Source organism: Acanthopagrus latus, chromosome 7 (assembly GCF_904848185.1).
Source record: "Acanthopagrus latus isolate v.2019 chromosome 7, fAcaLat1.1, whole genome shotgun sequence".
NCBI lineage: Eukaryota > Metazoa > Chordata > Actinopteri > Spariformes > Sparidae > Acanthopagrus > Acanthopagrus latus.
The window spans coordinates 168819-188053 of NC_051045.1; the positions used below are offsets into that span (position 1 = coordinate 168819).

The window sequence follows — 19235 nt, forward strand, 5'->3', positions numbered from 1 at the left end:
CCAGCAAGACCAGCATATGTTGTGTTTTGCTGGTTTTAGTGCTGGTCTATGCTGGTTTTTCCTGCAGGGAAACAGACTGACTTCACTTCAGACTCTGTGTTTACGTTCATCAGCTGATCATTTCTAAACTCTTCAGTGGACCTTTAAACAGCTCAGAGTCTCATCACACTTGCTGCTTCTTTAAAGCTTCATTAATGACAGTTTACACACCGTTGAGTGCAGGTTCATACATCCCCATCACACCTGCGCAGACATGAATCTGTCAATAGAAATACTGTGTGTCTTAATTTAATAACGGGCAGGTTCATTTGAATCAGTGAAGAGAAAACTTTATTTAAAAACAGCATGTTGACAGTGTGTCATTCATTATTTACATGAAGCTTTTTCATTGTCTAACATCAAACAGCAGAAAGAGTGAAAAAAGTACAAATGACAACGTGTAGAAAAAGATAGAAAATTATTTTTACACAAAGTTCAGACTGTACAGCTCAAAGTATAAAGGAACACCGCTGTACAGAATGCACCTGAACGCATCATAGCAGAGACAGCTGTGATGTCACACTGACAGACTAGACAACAGCTGGTCCTGGACCTGAAGGGGGACAGGAGTCCAGTGTTGAGGTCACGTCCTTTGTTTGTTCTGAGAATAAGAACATTCCAAAGAATTCTCATGTTTAACTTCATTAAAGGGGCACTATTATAATATTTACAACATTAATAAAGTAGTAATACAAACTGTGATATATTTTCATATATAGAAGGCATCCTCGAGGGGAAGTAAGTCCTAACAAGCGTCCTGCCGACACAAACCCAGTCCAACACTTGAAACTGTGATTTCTTTTGAGGACACTTTGTGTTTTTGTTTTTTCAGTTTATTCAATCAAGGAAATCATTAAGTGAAGATGTTTCTCTTCCTCAAAATGACATAGTGTATTTGCAATCAAATCAAAATAGTTTAGTGTTCCTCAGCAGAATGAACATCTGACACGCTAAAACAAGGACAGAGAAAACTGTCATGAAATAACAAGCTTTATGAAAACACTGAGTTTGGTTGGAGGCTGCTGGAGGGTTTGGACCTCTGACCTCTGACCTCAGTCGTTCATCTTGATGACGTCTCTCCATATTTGTACTGCACAGGACCAGATGAAGCCGATGCAGTTGTTATTCATCTCCTACAGTTCAACATTTCAACATTTAGTTAATCAAGTTTCATATTGAAGCTGCTGTGTGTAAATGAGCCAGCAGGGGGGTCAGAACCAGCCAGCAGGGGGCGGGTCAGAACCAGCCTGCTGTGAGCTCAACTGAACCACAAAACGTTGTAAACTAGTTTATTAATGTTGTCATTTCGATTTAAAAGTTGAATTTCTTCAAAACTTTGAGACGATGACTATAACTTTGACCTCATCCACCTTCCATACACCTGTGAGGTACCACAGAGTCCATGAGAGTACTACATGGTACTGCTGCAGTAGTCAGGTGAAACAGTCGGCGGTTTGTTTCCGGGTCCAGAGGTTGAAGCAGTGCATGCTGGGGACTCTTTCTGCTCCTCTGAAGCTACGGTCACATGACAGCAGCTGCAGCCAATTGCAGGATGATCAATGACGTCATCAGTCATCCCAGTCTGTGTCCAATCAGGTGGTTTGATCTATGAACGTCAGAATCCACCAACAGACATTTGAACCCCTGAAGAAGGTCAGCTTCATGTGACATCATCACAGCTGAGCGCACCTCGTCCAGGTGTCCACTGGTTCTTTGATGATGTCATCAGTGGTTACTCCTTCACGTTTGAAGAGGCTGCAGGTGTGTCATGTGACCATAGCTTCCTGTGGGAGGAGCCGAGGTCAGGCTGGTTTCTCTGAACTGATAATTAAAAGACAAACTGATCAATAAGAATCAATACTGTCGATCAGAAGTTGGAACTCTGATGTCAAGTTTATTTTTAACAGTTCATGAACAGCTGATAAAAGTCCATTCAGTTGATCAACCAGTAGATCAACATTGTGACATCATCATCGGATTGTCGCTGCAGATGATCCTGAAAAGTTGAAGAAGTTCAACAATTCCTCCGTCCTCTTATTGCTCTCACGCCACCAACAGTCTCTACCCATGTTCTCACATTCTCCTCACAAGGAACCACCATTCTCTTCAAATCGATCAGTTGAACTCAGACAAGTTCACTTGTCACACAGCTGTCATCAGTTCAGTCGGATCAACAGTCTGCAGCACTAGGAGCCTATTTAGAACCTGATCATAAATAATGGATGTATACAGACAGTTGTCACAGGTGAGTGAGGCGTGGACGTCTGTGGAGGCGGAGCTTCATTTATTTTCATTAAAGCTGCTCAGTGTCACAAGCGGATCCTTACAGAGCACCAGAGAGTGACACCCGACCTCCATGAAGAGCTCCAGGCTTTGAAGCCAGTTGTCTTAGTGTTCAAACTGTAATGACATCATCACGGGACGCACTGGGGCCCAAAAACACTTTGAACCAACACGTGAAAGAAGAGACAAATGACATCCCCCAAGAGATCAGTCAGAGTTTGATCCATTCAGTTCAATAGCATTTAAGTCTGTTAGTTAGCCGGGGACTAAACAGGAAGTTAGCCAGCTCGGTCGGTGGAAGTCTCTTGTGCTCGCGCTCTGTGAGCCACACAAAATGGATGATCTCCGTAATTTTAGACCAGGAAGTCAAACAACACTGAGCAGCTCTCAGAGCAATGAACAAGGCCCCGCCTCCAACACTGAGTCCAGGTTTAATGTAACGTCAATTGTTAGACCTGCCAAGTAGTTAACTTTCTGTTTAGCTTTCTGATCAAACAGGGAAACCGGTCGCTCGTATCCTGTGATTAACTGACGCGTCGTCAACACAGCGTGCAGATGGAGGTGTCACGTCACACTGTAGTTACACCGTTTGACCACCAGGACCAACATGCTGCAGCAGCCTGATGCTGCTCCAACAGCTGCTGGTGCTGTTCAATCGTCCTGAGCATGTTAGACATGATCGATATGATTATTACTGATAGCTTTGGTGTGTTTGGTTTAACTGACTCCCGATGCTGCTGATACCACAGACCTTACTGGTTCTTCACTGGTGTTGCTGGAGCAGGAAGACGAAGCTTCCTGGTGTGGTTGTGAGAAGGAATCCTGTGACTGGCAATCTGTTCTTTCTGTTTCCTGCTGCATCCGCTGTTGAACTTTAGTGCAGAGACGTTGAGTCAAGACTGTAAGAATACCTGAAGAGTCTCACCTGACAGTTTAAGTCTGGACTCACCTGAGGGATAGAACATGTCACCTGATCTGATCAGAGTTCATCTGTACAGACTGCTGGTCTGCTGGACAGAGCTGGTGACATCAGCTGGTGATTGTGTGCAACAGTTTCATCATCATCATCATCATCTTCATCTTCCGTACATCAGTCGTACAAAAGCTTGTTCAGTCTTGATTGTCTGAGCAGATTAAAGACTGTCATCATGGAAACGACAGTAAAACACCAACTCGTCAGCTGGGGTTTTTACCAAGAATCCTTTTGATGTTCTGAACTTGAGGAAGTTGTTTCATCCCTGATCAAATCAACGGTCCATCACAGCTGAGCAGCGCTCCCATTAGTCAACAGGAGGTCAGCTGACATGTGTCAACCCACTTACTGATGACATCACCATTCTCTGTGTGACGTGGTGGGTGGAGTTTTGGGAAGTCCTCTTGAACAAGCATCAGGACACGCTGATCCCAGGAAGCCAGCCTGGGATTGGTCTGTCTGCGCCCTCACTGTCAGTGAGTCAGACAAGAGTTCCAGGAGACGGCTGGTCTAGAGTCAGATCTCTGAGAAGGACTTCCTGTTTGTGAGGAGGGAAGGAGTCATGGTGGAGAGAGCTGTCCACAGACCTGAGAGAGAGAGAGAGAGAGAGACAGACAGACAGACAGACAGACAGACAGACAGACAGACAGACAGACAGAGAGAGGGTCATGACTGGAGCTCAGGTGTGCCTGCTATACCTGCACAGGTGAGCTGACTCTACCTGCCGTGCAGCGGGTGTCCATGGAAAGTGGCTGAATGTGGCAGCGTCTGTTTGTGTTGCGGCGGAGCGTGATGATGACTTGTTTCTGTCTGGATGACAACGGTTGTCCTCCGTCTGCCCTGCAGAGCTCCACCCCCTCCATTCTGACCTTTGACCCCGTCATTCACCTTAGCGTTGACCCCTGCGTTGACCTTTCCGCTGGCCTGGTTTTGGTGGGTGGAGCCTATTGTGTTCCTCAGGTACCAGTCCCTCAGACCTGTGGACCACAGAGAGATCAGATCACCTCCACCTGCCCCGTCAGCACTGCTCACCTGCAGCATGTTGTTACAAACTGTCAGCAACCGTGGGTACCTCAGCCTCCTGCTGAGGATCCAAGATGTCAGTGTAACTCAGCAACCAGATGTGCTGTTGATTCACAGCATGTCTGAGTAAAGACTTTAAATACAGGTGATCAGGTGTGATTGACTCCTAACAGGGGGCAGCCCACAGAAGGCTCTCAGGGGTCCTAGACAGTGTTGACATGAAGAACAGACCCAGGTGACAAGAGGACAGGAAGTGGCTGTGATATAACAGGAAGTGTCTGTGATCTAACAGGAAGTGGCTAGGATGTAACAGGAAGTGTCTGTGATCTAACAGGAAGTGGCTGTGATATAACAGGAAGTGTCTGTGATCTAACAGGAAGTGACCATGATGCAACTGTAAGTGGCTGTGATCTAACAGCAAGTGTGTGCTCCATACCTTCCAGGGCGAGGGCCTTGTGCAGGCTCCTGGTGGCCTCCTCCAGCTGTGCGTCCTGGGTGGGAGGCAGGTGTGGTGGGCGGGGGGGAAGCAGGTGGGGGTGGGGGTCAGGCTGGATGGCGGACAGAGGGGGATTGTGGGTATCGGTCTGGCTCTGCTGCACTGGGAGGAAGGGGCCGCAGGATTTGGTGCGGGTCACTTTGATCCGCCGCTGGTCACCCGGGTGACTGCGGCAGGTGGGCGGGGCTCCCAGGGGCTGCTGTAAGGAGAGGCCATTGTAGAGCAGCTGGTGCTGTGATGTGATTGGCTTCCTGTTGTTGGTCTGGGACTGCTGCCACTGCAGCTTCTGTTGTTTCCCCCAGACATAGTCCAGCAGCACCTCGCTGTACCCGCCTCCTCTCCCTCGCCCCGCCCCTCCTCCCTCGCTCAGTGCATTATTCATCCTTGTGCGTCCGTCCATCAGCGTCTCAGAGCTCATGAACGCTCCAGCTGTGTTTTTTCCTCGGGACCCCAGCAAACCGTTTACCCACAATCCCCCCTCCTCCTCTGGGGGGTTGATGTGGTCGAGGAGAGCATCTGAGCTGTGACTGTGGCGAGTGCCATTCACCCTGACTCCGCCCTCCACTGCACTGGGATCAGAGGGGCCTGAGGAAAAGGAGGAGTCCTGAGAGCGAGGCAGTGGAGGGGGGGGGTGGAGGGGGTTGGTAGAGGCCTGAGAGGGAGGGGGGGGGAGGGGCCTGTGGGCCTGAAGGTCATCTGGATGGTCGCACCTGAGAGAGGAGATGAAAAGTCTTCAGGTAGACTGACTGTTGTCATACAGGTGTGTACGTGTGTGTGTGTGTGTGTGTGTGTGTGTGTGTGTACCTGTTGTGCAGTGAGGTCTTCCTGGTTTTGTTCTGGTAGAGAACCTCACCTGGAGAACCAGCAGAGACCAGCGGGGGGCGACACTGAGACACCCCGTCATCTGACGGACAGACAGACAGGTTGGTGTATAATCACAGAATAGATGAAGAAGGATGTTTTAAAGTCTCTGATGGAGATCATTGTGAGCAAACTGTCAAAATAAGAGCTGTTGGCCAGCAGGTGGAGCTGTGTGTGTGTGTGTGCGTGTGTGTGTGCGCGCGTGTGTGCGTGCGTGTGTGTGTGTTACCATTGTCGTGTCCTGTTGAGTCTGATGTCGAGCTGCTCTCTGATCTCACTGTGTCATCTGGAAGAACACACACAAACACATGCACACACACAAGTAAGTTTCCTCATCTTCTTCAAAGAATAACTTCTCATCTGCTGCCAGCTGTGTGTGTGTGTGTGTGTGTGTGCGTGTGTGTTACCTGTGTGGCAGCCTCTGTGCACAGTCCTCTTGCCGTGGTGTGTGTGTGTCTGAGTGTGTGTGTTGTGTTCAGAGTCGCTGTGTTTCCTCAGAGCTCCACTGAATAAAGTTTTCTTTGGTTTTGAACGCTGACAGTCGATGTCATCCTGCAGAGGAAGAGAATCAACTTCATCATCTTCAGTATCATGATCAAACTGATCTCAGGTCAGTCAGTTTTACTCGTTCTGATCAGTTTCCACCCGTCTGACGTTATCAGGGTAGCTGCAGCTTTCAGGTAAATTTAAGATTGCCGTGGTTGATGGCGAGACATCAGATACCTGTGACAAGGTCACGTAGTGGAGGCAGGAAACTCCAAATATCAGCGCACTGAACAGGAAACATTCATTTATTAGTTATTAAATAAACTGCACCATTTTAAATTACCATTCCTTAAAAATCAAGTGAGATAATGACTGTTTGTGGTGTTTAATTTTGAAAGGTCAACAACCAAAGAGGACAGAGTAGAGACTGTGTGGCCAGACAGCTGCTTGCCTCACACGTTCTGTCGCTCAGTGGCTCCTGCAGTCCAGCAAAAAATACTTCTCTTCCCACGTCACGAGTTTCAAGACTCTGTTAGGGTCCACAGGGAACTTCTTCATTTATCAATTATTTGTTAAACTATAAAACTCTTAGGCCATCAGCACTTCCTGTTCCCGGCCCCTTCACAATAAATCCAGTAATCCTCCTCACCTCTGCTCGACATTTCCTGTTTCCTTGGCGAGACGTCCCACCTCTCCGTCGGACACAGGGCAGTCTCTCCCCCGCCTCCAGGGGGTAGTCGCTGGGCACAGACCCCGTCAGCTCCTGGCCAATGAAAACACAGGAAAAACTTCCTTTGATGACATCATATTAACCTCCTGCAGTCAATCAAAGCGAGTCCAGGAGAACAATCAGCTGTTAGAGGGAGAAGTCTAATGATGTCATAACTCACTGCCTCCTGCAGACAGATGCATCTCAGCTCAGCCAATCGAGTGCTGAGGAGTGCCTGTAGGCCCCGCCTCCTCTCCTGCAGCTCTGCCATTCGCTCCCTCTGCTTCCTGTCCGGACAGGTGAGAGGGTCTGCACACACACACACACACACACACACACACATACACAGAGTAACACATGATGGTGAACATGTCTCCATGTTATTGTTTGATGTTTGTTATTTGTTGTTCTTTGTTGTCATTGTTGTTGTTTGTCCTCACCAGGTGCTGAGATGAGTTGACCTTTGACCTCCATGGCTTGTGTGTCCCATGTGACTTCGCCTCCTCCCTCCTCGCTGCTCAACTCCTGTTCGCTGCCCCACACACACTCACTCACCTGCACCACGCATTCAAATCAGTTCAAACTTTATTGTCCCCGTCCACATGATGACATCATCACGTGATGATCATCAGGTGGCCCCAGGTGAACACATGAGGGATGTCCTGATGATGATGAGACTTGAGATTATTATCAGAATTTTGGTTTGAATTATTGATCAGAACTGAGTTAATTTTGTTCTGTTGGTGAACTTCTCTGTGCTCAGCACCAGTCCAGCCTCCAGTTTATACACAGTCACTCACTCACCTTGTTACTGGGTTCATAAGAGCTCCAGTAGTTCACTCCTGTGGCCATCCAGCAGCCTGAACATCGACCACAGCACGGCTGTGGAGTTGATTAGCGGTTAGCTGTTAGCAGTTAGCAGGCAGTGTAGTTGTAGTTCCCTGGTCGGCCTGCAGAGGGAGTTAAGCAGTCTTCAGCACCTCTGACCTGCAAAAAGAAGAAGAGAAGAAGAAGAGGCGGTCAGAGTGACGGCCAATCAGAAGTCAGGAACAACAACATGTGACAGAAGGTGAGTTCAGTGCAGCCATAGACATAATATACGTAGACGCCTCTTAGACTGATGCTGCCTATTGGAGCTAACGTATCAGCGCGGCCGCCATCTTGGATGGGTCTCCAATGTGACCCCCCTGCATTTATTTGTACTGAGGAAGGTGTATCCTCAACTACAATAATCATAAACTCCCAAATTTTTACCAGATTTTCACACGGTTACAAACGGCAGAGATTTAGTTATGACACAGGGCGCTGTCACAAAAATTATGAAAAAAAAAAAAAAAAAAAAAAACTTACTTGTGAAAGGTAATCCTCCACGATCTGGTAACAACACTGCGCCGGTTATTGCAACCATAAACTGCACAAAATATGGTCATAGTTGCTCCTTCTCCGTTAATTCTGATTGACTCTGGTGCTAGCCTACAGTGAGGAGACCCAACCAAGATGGCGGCGACGCAGGATTATTTTCCAGCACGCCATGAGGCGTCTACGTATATTATGTCTACGAGCGGAGCGCTGCCTAAATCATGATACATGCTGATTAAAATGTGTCCATGATGACCTGGATGGTTTCTGCTCCACATCTGATGTCACATGACCTTAAGTTATCGTGGGTTAGGGTTTGGGCGGCTGCAGAGCAGGTGAGCAGTTGCTCTCCAGGTGCTGTGAGAGTCTAGACCCACCTTCATGACGTCAGGACTTTGTCCTAATTGGCTTTTATCTACACTGACGTGTATGACGTGTGTTTCGATGAATTTCCAAATCCATAAGCACCTCTTTTCTACTCAGACATCACACACTGTCAGATAAGTAGCAGCTGTGTGGGACAGTCAACACGAATAAACCTATAAAATCCTTCATGTAACGCAGCAACCCTGAAGATCAGAATCAGAATCAGAATCATTTTATTGTCATTGCACAGTGTACAATGACATTTTAGCAGCATCCAGTTATTCACACAACACAAATAGAGTAAGAAGAACAAGTAAAAAGTACAAGGCATTAGTGCAAAGTAAGTATATGAAAAAAGTAAAAATAAATAGATAATATGTGATGATGATGTCATCAAGAAATTGCTCAGTTCTGTCACCCTACTTGTGGTGCTGACAGAGAAGTGGCTAACTGCTGTGTTTTGCATGCAGACAACAGGTTCAACTGAAGTGTTTCTGTACGATCCACTCTTATCAGCCCTTTCTGTTCCCGTCACGTAGAGAGTGTCATAGCAGCGTTTGTAGCCCCGCCCTGCAGTCGCCAGCAGATCTGGCTGCTGCAGGCGGTCAGCAGGAGTTCAACTTGAACGCGCCTCCCATCATCAACAGTCGTAGCGTCTGAACTGATTAATGTTCAACCAACCACTGCAGTCACTGATCAATTGTAGAACAGATGTGATGATGTCACAGGTCCTCAATGGATGAGAACAAACTGAGATCAATATGAAATATGTGTGTCTGTGTGTGTGTCTGTGTTCTCTCTAATGTCCAGTGAAGAAGCCTCCTCCACTCTGTTATCCTCCCTCTCCTCCTCTCACCTCCCGACCCGCTGATCATCTCTCCTCCTCCCACCACCTCCTCTCTGACTTCACCTCGATGGTATCAGCAGCCAGATCTGCCTTCTACCTGTCAACGATCGACTCCTCGGCCTCCAACCCCAGGAAACTATTCTCCCTGTTCTCTTCTCGCCTCACCCCTCCTCCCCCTCCCCCTCCTTCCTCCCTCACTGCTGATGACTTTGCACCTTAGCAAAGAAAGTCAAAGACATCAGCTCCTCATTTACTCCTATGCTCATCCAGAAAGCACCTCCTCCGGCCCTCACCTCCGATGGCCTCACCTGCTTCAGTCCTCTCTCCTCTGAAGATGTTCTCCCACTAGTGACATCTAACCGAACCACCACCTGTTCCCTGGATCCGATTCCCTCCTCTCTCCTCCAAAACATCTCTCATGACATCCTGCCATTCCTCATCACTCTGATCAACTCCTCCCTCACTTCAGGCCTCCAGCTCCTCAACACAGCCACAAAATGACCTCTTTGACCCAAATCAGTCAGGACCGCTCACTGCACTGAGACGGGCCTCCTCACTGCCTCCAGAACCTCATCCCACTTGTCAGTCCTTGTTCTCCTCGACCTCTCCTCTCTATTGACATTACATGGATCCTCTTACCACTGTTCAGAATCAGAATCAGAATCAGAATACTTTATTGATACCCATGGAGAAACTGTTTTTGTTACAGGTGCTCCGTGCAAAGTAAAAATGGAAATACAGCATGAATGGAAACAAGAGATAAAGATAAAGATATATATATAAATATAAAATATTAAAGTCGACAATAATAGAATAAAATAAAATAACACAATAAAATAGACAATAAAATAAAATATTAAATAATAAAGTAGACAGTCTGGAAATATATACACAATACAATATATAGTGAGATAATATATACACTGTACAGAGAAATAGCTGTATTATTAAATTACAGTTTTGCTTTGTCTTTTGTTTTGTTTTTTATGTAAAAAGTCCAGTCATCAGAGGGAGGAGTTGTACAGTTTGATGGCTGCAGGCAGGAATGACTTCCTGTGGCGCTCAGTGGTGCATTCAGGAGCAATCAGTCTCTGGCTGAAGGTGCTGCGACCAGAGTTTGACCAGAGCGTTGTGGAGAGGTGAGAGCCGTGCAGCAGTATCACCTGCACCTTCGACAGCCTCCTGCTGCTGCTCCACAACCTCACTGTCCTTCCTGATCAGCTTGTTGAGTCTCTTGGCATCGGCTACTCTCAGTCTCTCGCCAGTGAAGTAATCCACAATCCAGGACACCAGGGGGGATCCACCAGCATCACCGTCAGCTTATCACCCAGTAGAGCAGGCCTGATGGTATTAAAAGCACTGGAGAAGTCAAAAGACGTGACCCTCACAGTGCTACCTGGCTTGTCCAGGTGAACGTAGACACAGCACAGTTCAGCAGGTAGATGATGGCATCCTGAACTCCAATCCAGCGCTGGTAGGCGAACTGGAGGGGATCCAGGTGCGGCCTGACCATAGGCCTGAGCTGATCCAGGACAAGTCTCTCCAGGGTCTTCATGATGTGTGACGTCAGTGCCATCAGTGGGCTGGGGGAGGTCACATGAACAAGACCAAGATGGCATCTTAGTGAGGGGGCTCTGAGCACAATTTAATCAAAATTCCTAATATGTACTGACAACTTTTTTAACCAGACCTCAGCGTTTATATGCCAAAGCCTTTGGCAAACAAACAGTGTGAGGGTGTGACTGTACAGTTATTTTTTCATTTTGACATACTATATTAGCACTATGGACCTAAATCAGAGGAGGAAAAAGTTAGATTTTTTACTGTGAAAACCACAAATATGTTTAATGAACCAATTGGATTAGTTATAATGCAAATCTAAGTTGCTGTTTGCTAAAGTTGTGCATACGTTTTTGAAATTTACAAAGTTATATGTAACTATTTACATTTAAATGCAGGTGATGCCTCAGGCTCAGGGCTCCTCAGCTCATTCCTGCCTGCTCCACATTCAGCATCTCCTCCTTGTTCTGACCCACAACACAAAAAGACGACTCCACTACACACTAAACACACTACACTAAACAGTACATTACACACTAACTATACACTCCAAACACGCTAAATGTCACAAATCTCTCAACTCTCAAAACTCGCTGTCTCTGTCGCTGTCTGTATCACCGCCTCCGTCACTCCCACAACTTCCTGTTCCTCAACAACCAAACTTGCTGCTTGGACACTTTCGTGAGCCTGTTTTTACCATTTCTTCCTGCACCAGACACAAAGCAAACATGACGGCAATGTTCGAGAAAAAGCATGGCAGACATTATTTACCCTAAGTCCGGTTTTAGACGTGCCAGTGGATCCAAGTCAAATCTATATCAAGAGATTTAAGAAACACAAACATGCAGGTGATACACAGTATTGTCTCACTTTGCTCCTAATTGGGGAAATGAATAGTTTCACCTGGTAAAAAAGATGGAGGATTCAGGTCAGGGAATATAAAAGGAAATTTATGGATCTTTATGTGGCCGGAGTTTTGCTCTCTTTTGATCAATTATGTCAAAGACATCAAATCCCTAAAAAACATTTCTTTAAATGTTTTACATTTAAAAAGCTATACGTCATCAAAATATGGTCAGGTAATATGTGTACCACCTTTATCAAAACATGAGGAAACACCACTTAAAAACTTAGAGGGGAGGGCCAAACATCAGCGGGCCGGCTGGCACCGCCATCGCTGAGAGCAAACAAAGCTGCTCAGAGAAGTCACGACTCTTCTCTGTTCTGGAGCCTCAGAGGTGGAACCAAGTCCGGACCAGCGTCAGGACAGCAGAGTCTCTGTGTCTGCAGCAGGACACTGATTGTTCAGACTCACCTCGACACTGCTGAACACGACTCATGTACTTATTGTAAGTCACTTTGGACAAAAGCGTCTGCTAAATGTAAATTTGAATGTGTGTGTGATCTCAGGTGTGACTCTGAAGGTAAACACAGTATGTACAGGTGAGATCCTTCGCTGTGATTGGCTGCATGACAATATGTCACATCCCAGGATACTGCTACAGTTTATCTGCTGCCTGATGCCCCTCACAGTCCAAACTTAATTTCAGGCTTCATATTTCATCATTTGTTGTTCAAATTCAGGTTCAGAACTTTAAAGACACAACTAACATCACATCTGTCCTCTCTGTCTTCTCTGTCTTGTCTGTCCTGTCTGTCCTCTATGCCCACTGACTGCAGGACACTCTCCCTGAGAACAGGAAGTAGAGCCCAACAGGAAACAGGAAGAAGGAAATGAGCAATGAAAAGAAGGAAATGAGAGCAGGAGAGAGAGAGGGAGACATAGACACATGTTACAGAGAGAGAATAATACTGATACTCTGAAGACGTGCAGAGACGTGCAGAGACCAGACTCAGAGTCCAACAGCTCTGAATCTGGATCTCACATTTATCAGAAGCTTCTGTCCAAAGCCACTTACAGTAATTCATTCATACAGTCACACATTGATGGTGCTGACCAGCACACCAGGAGCAGTCTGGGGTTCAGTATCTTGCTCAAGGACACTTCGACATGCAGACCAGGGGAACTGAACCAGCAACCTTCTGATGACAAGACGCTGGCTCAACCCCTGATCCACAGCCATCACCTGAGCCCAGTGTTGTCCAGTGAGAGGTCAAAGAAAGAGAGAGCTCAGCTTCACATTAAAACCACAAAGGCTGAAGTGATCCACCCCGAGACCAGCAAAGACCACATCAGTCCAGACCTGTCGGCTGCTCTGGGTTCAGGTCTGCTTCCTGTCCCCCGAGTCCAGACTGAACCTGGACCAGATCTGAACCAAGGACTCCACATACCTGCACAGGGATCAATAAAGTATTCTGATTCTGATTCTGATTCTAAACTCACCTGAACTCACATCTGTATATTGTTACTCTCCATCAGCCCACAAACAACAAAGTAGAAGAAACATGAGCAGACGAGCAGCTGAAATACCTGCAGAGGTGGAGCCAGGTGTCCTTTGTGTCTCCATGGAGACATGAAGACACGTCAGTACGCTTTACATCCAGAAGAAGAAGAGAACAAAGAAGAGACGCTCAGAGGAGTGAAGCAGAGCTCCGACACGTTCACACTGACACTCTGCTCCGCCTGCACTGTCAGCTCACACACAGACACACACACACACACACACACAGTTTACCACACCACTTCAAAGTAAAAGTACAGGAAGCAAAGGCTCCCGCAGGAAATTCTCTCAGATGTCCGGTCCACTCGATTTGGTTCTGATAAACTTGTCTTGTGAGTTAAAGACTTGAAGCACTTGTTGTTTGTTTCCTTCAGTGTTTGTGTGTCTGTGTGTGAACATGACAAGACGTTTCTGATTGAAGGATTTCAGAATAATTCAGCTGTAGTAGAATCATCTCACACACACACACACACACACACACACACACACACACACAATAAGAGAGGACATGAAGACAATCTGTCTTCATCTTTATATTTTCTTCTTCTCTTCCTGCCCGTCTCTTTGCTGAGCTCTTATTGTGAAAGAGGCTGCATCCTGCTCACTCTCAGCAACTTCAGTGCCTCCGTGTGTGTGTGTGTGTGATGTCACAGATGATGTCACAGATGATGTGACCTGTTGTTTCTGTGTTTTCACATCAGTGATGTCCTGCATGTTCCAGAGCTCCATGAAGCTAGCATGCTTCATTAACCTACCATGCTACATCATGTTAAGAAGCTGCAGTGTGTTAGCATGCTTCATGCTAACATCCAGTGTTTGAGTGTGGTCTACTGGGACAGACACTGATGGACCAGTTTAATGACAGTCCAACAACCTCCACTCATCAGCACCCAGCCTGAGAGGCAAGACTGAGGGTGTCCTCAGCTACGTGTCCTCAGCTACATGTCCTCAGCTACATGTCCTCAGATACGTGTCCTCAGCTACGTGTCCTCAGCTACATGTCCTCAGCTACATGTCCTCAGATACGTGTCCTCAGCTACGTGTCCTCAGCTACATGTCCTCAGATACGTGTCCTCAGCTTCGTGTCCTCAGCTATAAGTCCCACAGTGTGAGCAGTAAAATGTCTCTCTCTATCACACACACACACAGCTGCAGGCCTTCAAGCAAACCATCAACTGTTTGAAGTTCTCTCTCTCTCCCTGTGTGTGTGTGTGTGTGTGTGTGTGTGTGTGTGTGTGTGTGTGTGTGTGTGTGTGTGTGTCCCTGCTCTTGTTTTCTCTCCCCAGTAGCAGCAGACACAACAGAACAAAGAGCATCATGGGAAAGAAATCAGGATCAGAGTCCTGATCTGGATCAGACTGGATCCAGTTCAGACCCATCAGGCTCACACTGTGTGTGTCTGTGTGTGTGTCAGACAGTTACAGTGCTACAATCACTAACACAAACACAGATACAAATACAACACAACAACAACAACACAACTATAATAACAACAACAACACCATGACTTCAACAACAACATAACTATAACAACAACACAATTACAACAACACAACAAACAGACAACTGTAACAACAACAACCAGCTGTTCTGTTCCTCTGTGGTTCAGTTTTTCTCTGGATCCAGTCTCTGGTGCTGTATCTTCATCCTGCTCTCTGATTGGCTCAACACAGATGTGTTCACAGTGTAAACTGAAATATTAAAAATAAATCAGGGGAGCAAGGGATGAGAGGAGTTGAAGGACGGAGAACAGCTGTACAGAGGGGTGAGCAGGAGGTCACAGCTGAATATTATTAAATCTGATCCATTTGTTCATCTTTTAACTCTTCTGAGTCCTCTTCAAAACCAGGTGCCAGACTCTGGCCTTAAAACCAGGTCTGATGAGGACCGTGTCTGTGACAGACAGACAGACGGACACACAATGAAAGAGGACATGAGGACAGACTTGTTCACATTCAGGTCAGTTGTCATTTCCTCTGTCTCGGATTGGTCCGTCAGTGTGGCATCACAGAGGCTGCAGGTACCTGAGAGCTCAGGTGTTAGAAGACATCCTGACTGAAGGTGCTTATTCCACACACACACACACACACACACACACACACGCACAGTCTCCAGAGAGGAAGCACATTAAGAATTGATGAAGCTGCCTCTGTGCCTTTGAGCCAAACACACAGATATATACATCTACCTGCCTGTGTCTGTGTTACTGTGTGTGTGTTACTGTGTGTGTGTGTGTGTGTGTGTGTGTGTGGAGGATGAATGTAGGTCAGGCAGCAGATTCTCCGCATGGCAACAATGTAGAAAATCCCAACTCTGAATACAGCCTTCTGATTCGCTGAGAGCTCCAACCAGGCAGCCAATAACCTTTCAACCCTCAGGATGCTCTGTGTGTGTGTGTGTGTGTGTGTGTGTGTGTGTGCGTGTGTGTGTGTGTGCGTGTGTGTGTGTGCGTGTGTGTGTGTGTGTGAGTGAGAGTGTGTTACAGTGTGTGGCATTAAGGTGACATCACAGTTGTAGCAGCTCAGTGGGCGGAGTCACGGACAGGTTCCAGAGGTGACAGACTGAAGGACTTCATGTCCCAGGGATAATTGCTGTAAAAACTGTCCAATAAGAGAGCTCTGGACTCTGTTGCTGTGCAACTGATCAGTTTTTGATCTGAAGATGATGCAACTGTGATGTCACTGCTCTGGATGGAGGTGTTTCCATAGCAACAGCTGCTGAGGCTCATGGGTACTGGAGTGTTTTCTACATTCAGGGTCAATATACTTTTTTCATCAGTGAGCTAGTTATTGATTATCAATCAAAACATCACATGACTGCTCAGATTCAGATCAACAGACCAGGAGGCAGTCAGTAGAGCGCACACCTCCGCCACAGTCCAACAGTCCTCTTCTGTACTCACACGTAGATAACAGCCGTCTTCATACACCTGATGGTTTTCATCCAAACCCATGAAGAAACAATCCAAAATGGTGGGAAATGTCCTGTCTCACAATGTCTCTTTATGTGGATCAGCATCATAAGTTAATGAGGTCTTTTCTGGGCCGAGACCCGTCCTCCATCCAAGTTTTGTGGAAATCCGTCCAGCAGTTTTTGTCTAATCCTGCTGACAAACCAAGCAAGCAACAAAACAACCAGCCAGCAGGTGACATCAGACCTCAGCTGTCACCTGACTGACAGCACCTGAACGCCTCACCTGTAGACTGCAGGGCTTCTTCGCAGTTTAGTCCTGAAACAAGGGTCAGGACACAGAATCTGGATCTTGCTGTTCACAGTCAACTGCACTGGATTAGAACATGTTTGTGAAGAGGTGATGGAGGACAAACACACTGTTTCAAATCAGAATCCATCTGTGTTTCAGCACTGACACTAATAAAGACCCGATCAGCTCTGATTATAAATCAATATCAACAATCAATATTTCAACTTATAGGCATTATTCTTTGAATCTCTGTCTGGCTGAATATCGGACTCTGATTGGCTGCAGGTTGTCATCAGCTCATCAGCCTCTCGCTACCACAGGGTGGTGCTATAACACACCAGCTGCAGGAAGTAACCCGCACCGTCACATCTCATTGGCTGTTCAGCTCTCTACTTCAGACAGAGCAACAGCAACACGGACGATCAGCTGTCCTGATCATCCTATTGATCTCTGAGTCACATGACCGTCAGCTCACAACACACTTTCACACTGTCTTGCCTTTGAGTCATGCTAGCATTATGTTAGCACACTGGCTAACAGCATCACTGGAGCAGAGAACCACGTTTCCATTACAGAGGAACCTGATGGGTCTGTACTGATTGTTCCAGGAGTTAGTCACCACCTGACGGAAGCAGGACAGTCCCAATGAATACTCTGTGCCGCAACTCAGCTTCTTATTGATCATCATTTTATGAAGAGGTGACAGAGGCTCAGCACAGACCCAATATATCAATAATCAATCGACAATCAGAGTCATGTGACAGCTGTCTGTTCTCTGATTGGCTGGATTCTGTCTATGTTCAGACAGACAGAATGATCTTGTTTCACTTCTGGATCATATAAAATCTGTACATCTCCATGGAAACAGCAGTGGATCAGATCATATGATCTGTTGTCAACAGTTGGCTAGTCATCACGGAAATTACGCTGTTTGTAAACAAAAACACAATGAGTGTTTTTCACCTGAGGAGGAACACAATCACACACCTGGAAAAATGCGTAATCAGTAGAATCACTAGCATGCGTGTGTGTGTTGTACACACAGTTCATCATGATCAACTGATGTCAGAACAGTTTGATCAAGTGAACAGATGAGAAAGTTTCACCTGTGAAACTGATCACTGATCAATGCTGACTCAAAGCCTTTACAATAAAGTACTCGAGTAAAAGTCTCAGTGTATCTGATGTTAAATGTTGTTCAGTATCAAAGTACCAGTAAAGTAACTGGTCCATAAAGTAACTTGTTTGTATAAATGAGTCAGCTGATTTTATCTGACTGATGAGAAAATCAGTTAATTAAAACATGTAATCTGTGAAGTAACTAGTTACTAAAGTAATCAGATAAATGTCGTGGAGTAACAAAAATACACACACACCCATGCACACCACACACACATGCACATCTCACACACATACACACCACACACACACATGTACATCTCACACACATACACACAAACGCAGCGGACACGTGGCTCTGGGTGGGGACAGCCATAATATAAAATATAAAAACGTCGTTTCTTCATCATCAAACATTATGATGACGTCACGTCACAAATTAAATGTTGAGTCAAAGTGAAGTGACACGTGAGCCGCTTCCTGCTGCTGCATGCACACTTAGAATTTCACACATTTCACTGTGGCACGTGACTCCTCTGTTTGATAACTGTGAGCCGAATTACAGACGAGCTCGTGCGTGTTCAGATGACACGCTCACCTTTGTTCTCGCCCTGCACACCGCTGCGCACGAGCGAAACATTCTTAAAATGACCAACTTTCAGATGGAGTCTGACGCTTTGTGCTGCGTGCGGGAGGGGCCACCGTGCCCTGCTGGTGGTGGTTCCTACCTGGACCTCCTGCGGCTCCGGACGTCCTGTGGGTTCCCACCTGCAACCCCTCGGTCACATGATCCAGAGATGGTCCGCTCCAGAACCTCCGCTCAGCTGATTGTCTCCGCTGCGTCAGGCGCTCCACACATCAGGTGTGATCGAAGAAGCTCATTGATTGATTGATGACGCTGATTGTGGCCTCGTGCAGCCGCTCCGGGATGAAAACAGCTGATCACAGGTCATCGATCGATCATCGCGGATCGATGATGTGATCAGATGAAGGGTCCTGCTCCTCCTCCTCCTCCTGCAGCGTCTGTTCACACTGAATCAGCCTCCATCAGCACCGCCAGCGCGCTCACAACGCCGCGGGCACGCGCCCGTTCGTGCGCACGCAGGCTCACAACTGAGAGTGATGCGATCTACAAATGGATGACATGATCATTAGTTATTGATTCAGTGAGATCTGATTGGATTTAACTTTAACTTGAACATTTTTTTTTTTAAAAAAAGCAAATAATCTTAAGTTTGAATATTAATGTAATTTTGAATGAAGCTGCCCCCCCCCCCCCAACACACACAGGTGCAAGTGTGCCCTCACCTTTCCACGACCCCATACACAACTTTCAGAGATCAAAGTTCAAACAGTTTCAGCCAGAACCATCAAAGTGTTGTTTACCAACACGTCCACATTCAGAGTGTAAACAGGTGACAGAACCCTCAGGTCTGTCTGTGCTGCAGAACACAGGTCTGGGATCAGTGGGTGGAGCGGCTGCTTGTTCTCCTGTAGCAGAACACAGGTC

At 46.6% G+C, this 19235-nt stretch overlaps 1 protein-coding gene across 3 annotated transcripts; it reads right to left on the reverse strand.

Moving 5' to 3' along the window:
• Window positions 1-313: 313 nt before the first annotated feature.
• On the reverse strand, window positions 314-18860 carry si:ch211-169p10.1. 3 transcript variants are annotated; one of them, XM_037103845.1, is made up of 11 exons: window positions 18454-18860; window positions 7675-7857; window positions 7311-7425; window positions 7052-7179; window positions 6811-6924; window positions 6083-6227; window positions 5905-5961; window positions 5619-5718; window positions 4755-5524; window positions 4017-4272; window positions 314-3882 (listed from the first exon to the last, which is right to left on the reverse strand). In XM_037103845.1, exons 2-11 carry the CDS (start codon window positions 7720-7722, stop codon window positions 3777-3779), a joined length of 1839 nt encoding a protein of 612 aa, XP_036959740.1. In that variant the 5' UTR covers window positions 7723-7857; window positions 18454-18860; the 3' UTR covers window positions 314-3776. The 3 variants fall into 3 exon arrangements, with proteins under 3 accessions (XP_036959740.1, XP_036959743.1, XP_036959741.1); XM_037103848.1 differs by having other exon boundaries at window positions 7311-7532; XM_037103846.1 differs by lacking the exon at window positions 18454-18860 and adding an exon at window positions 13434-13591.
• Between the last annotated feature and the right edge of the window lie 375 nt (window positions 18861-19235).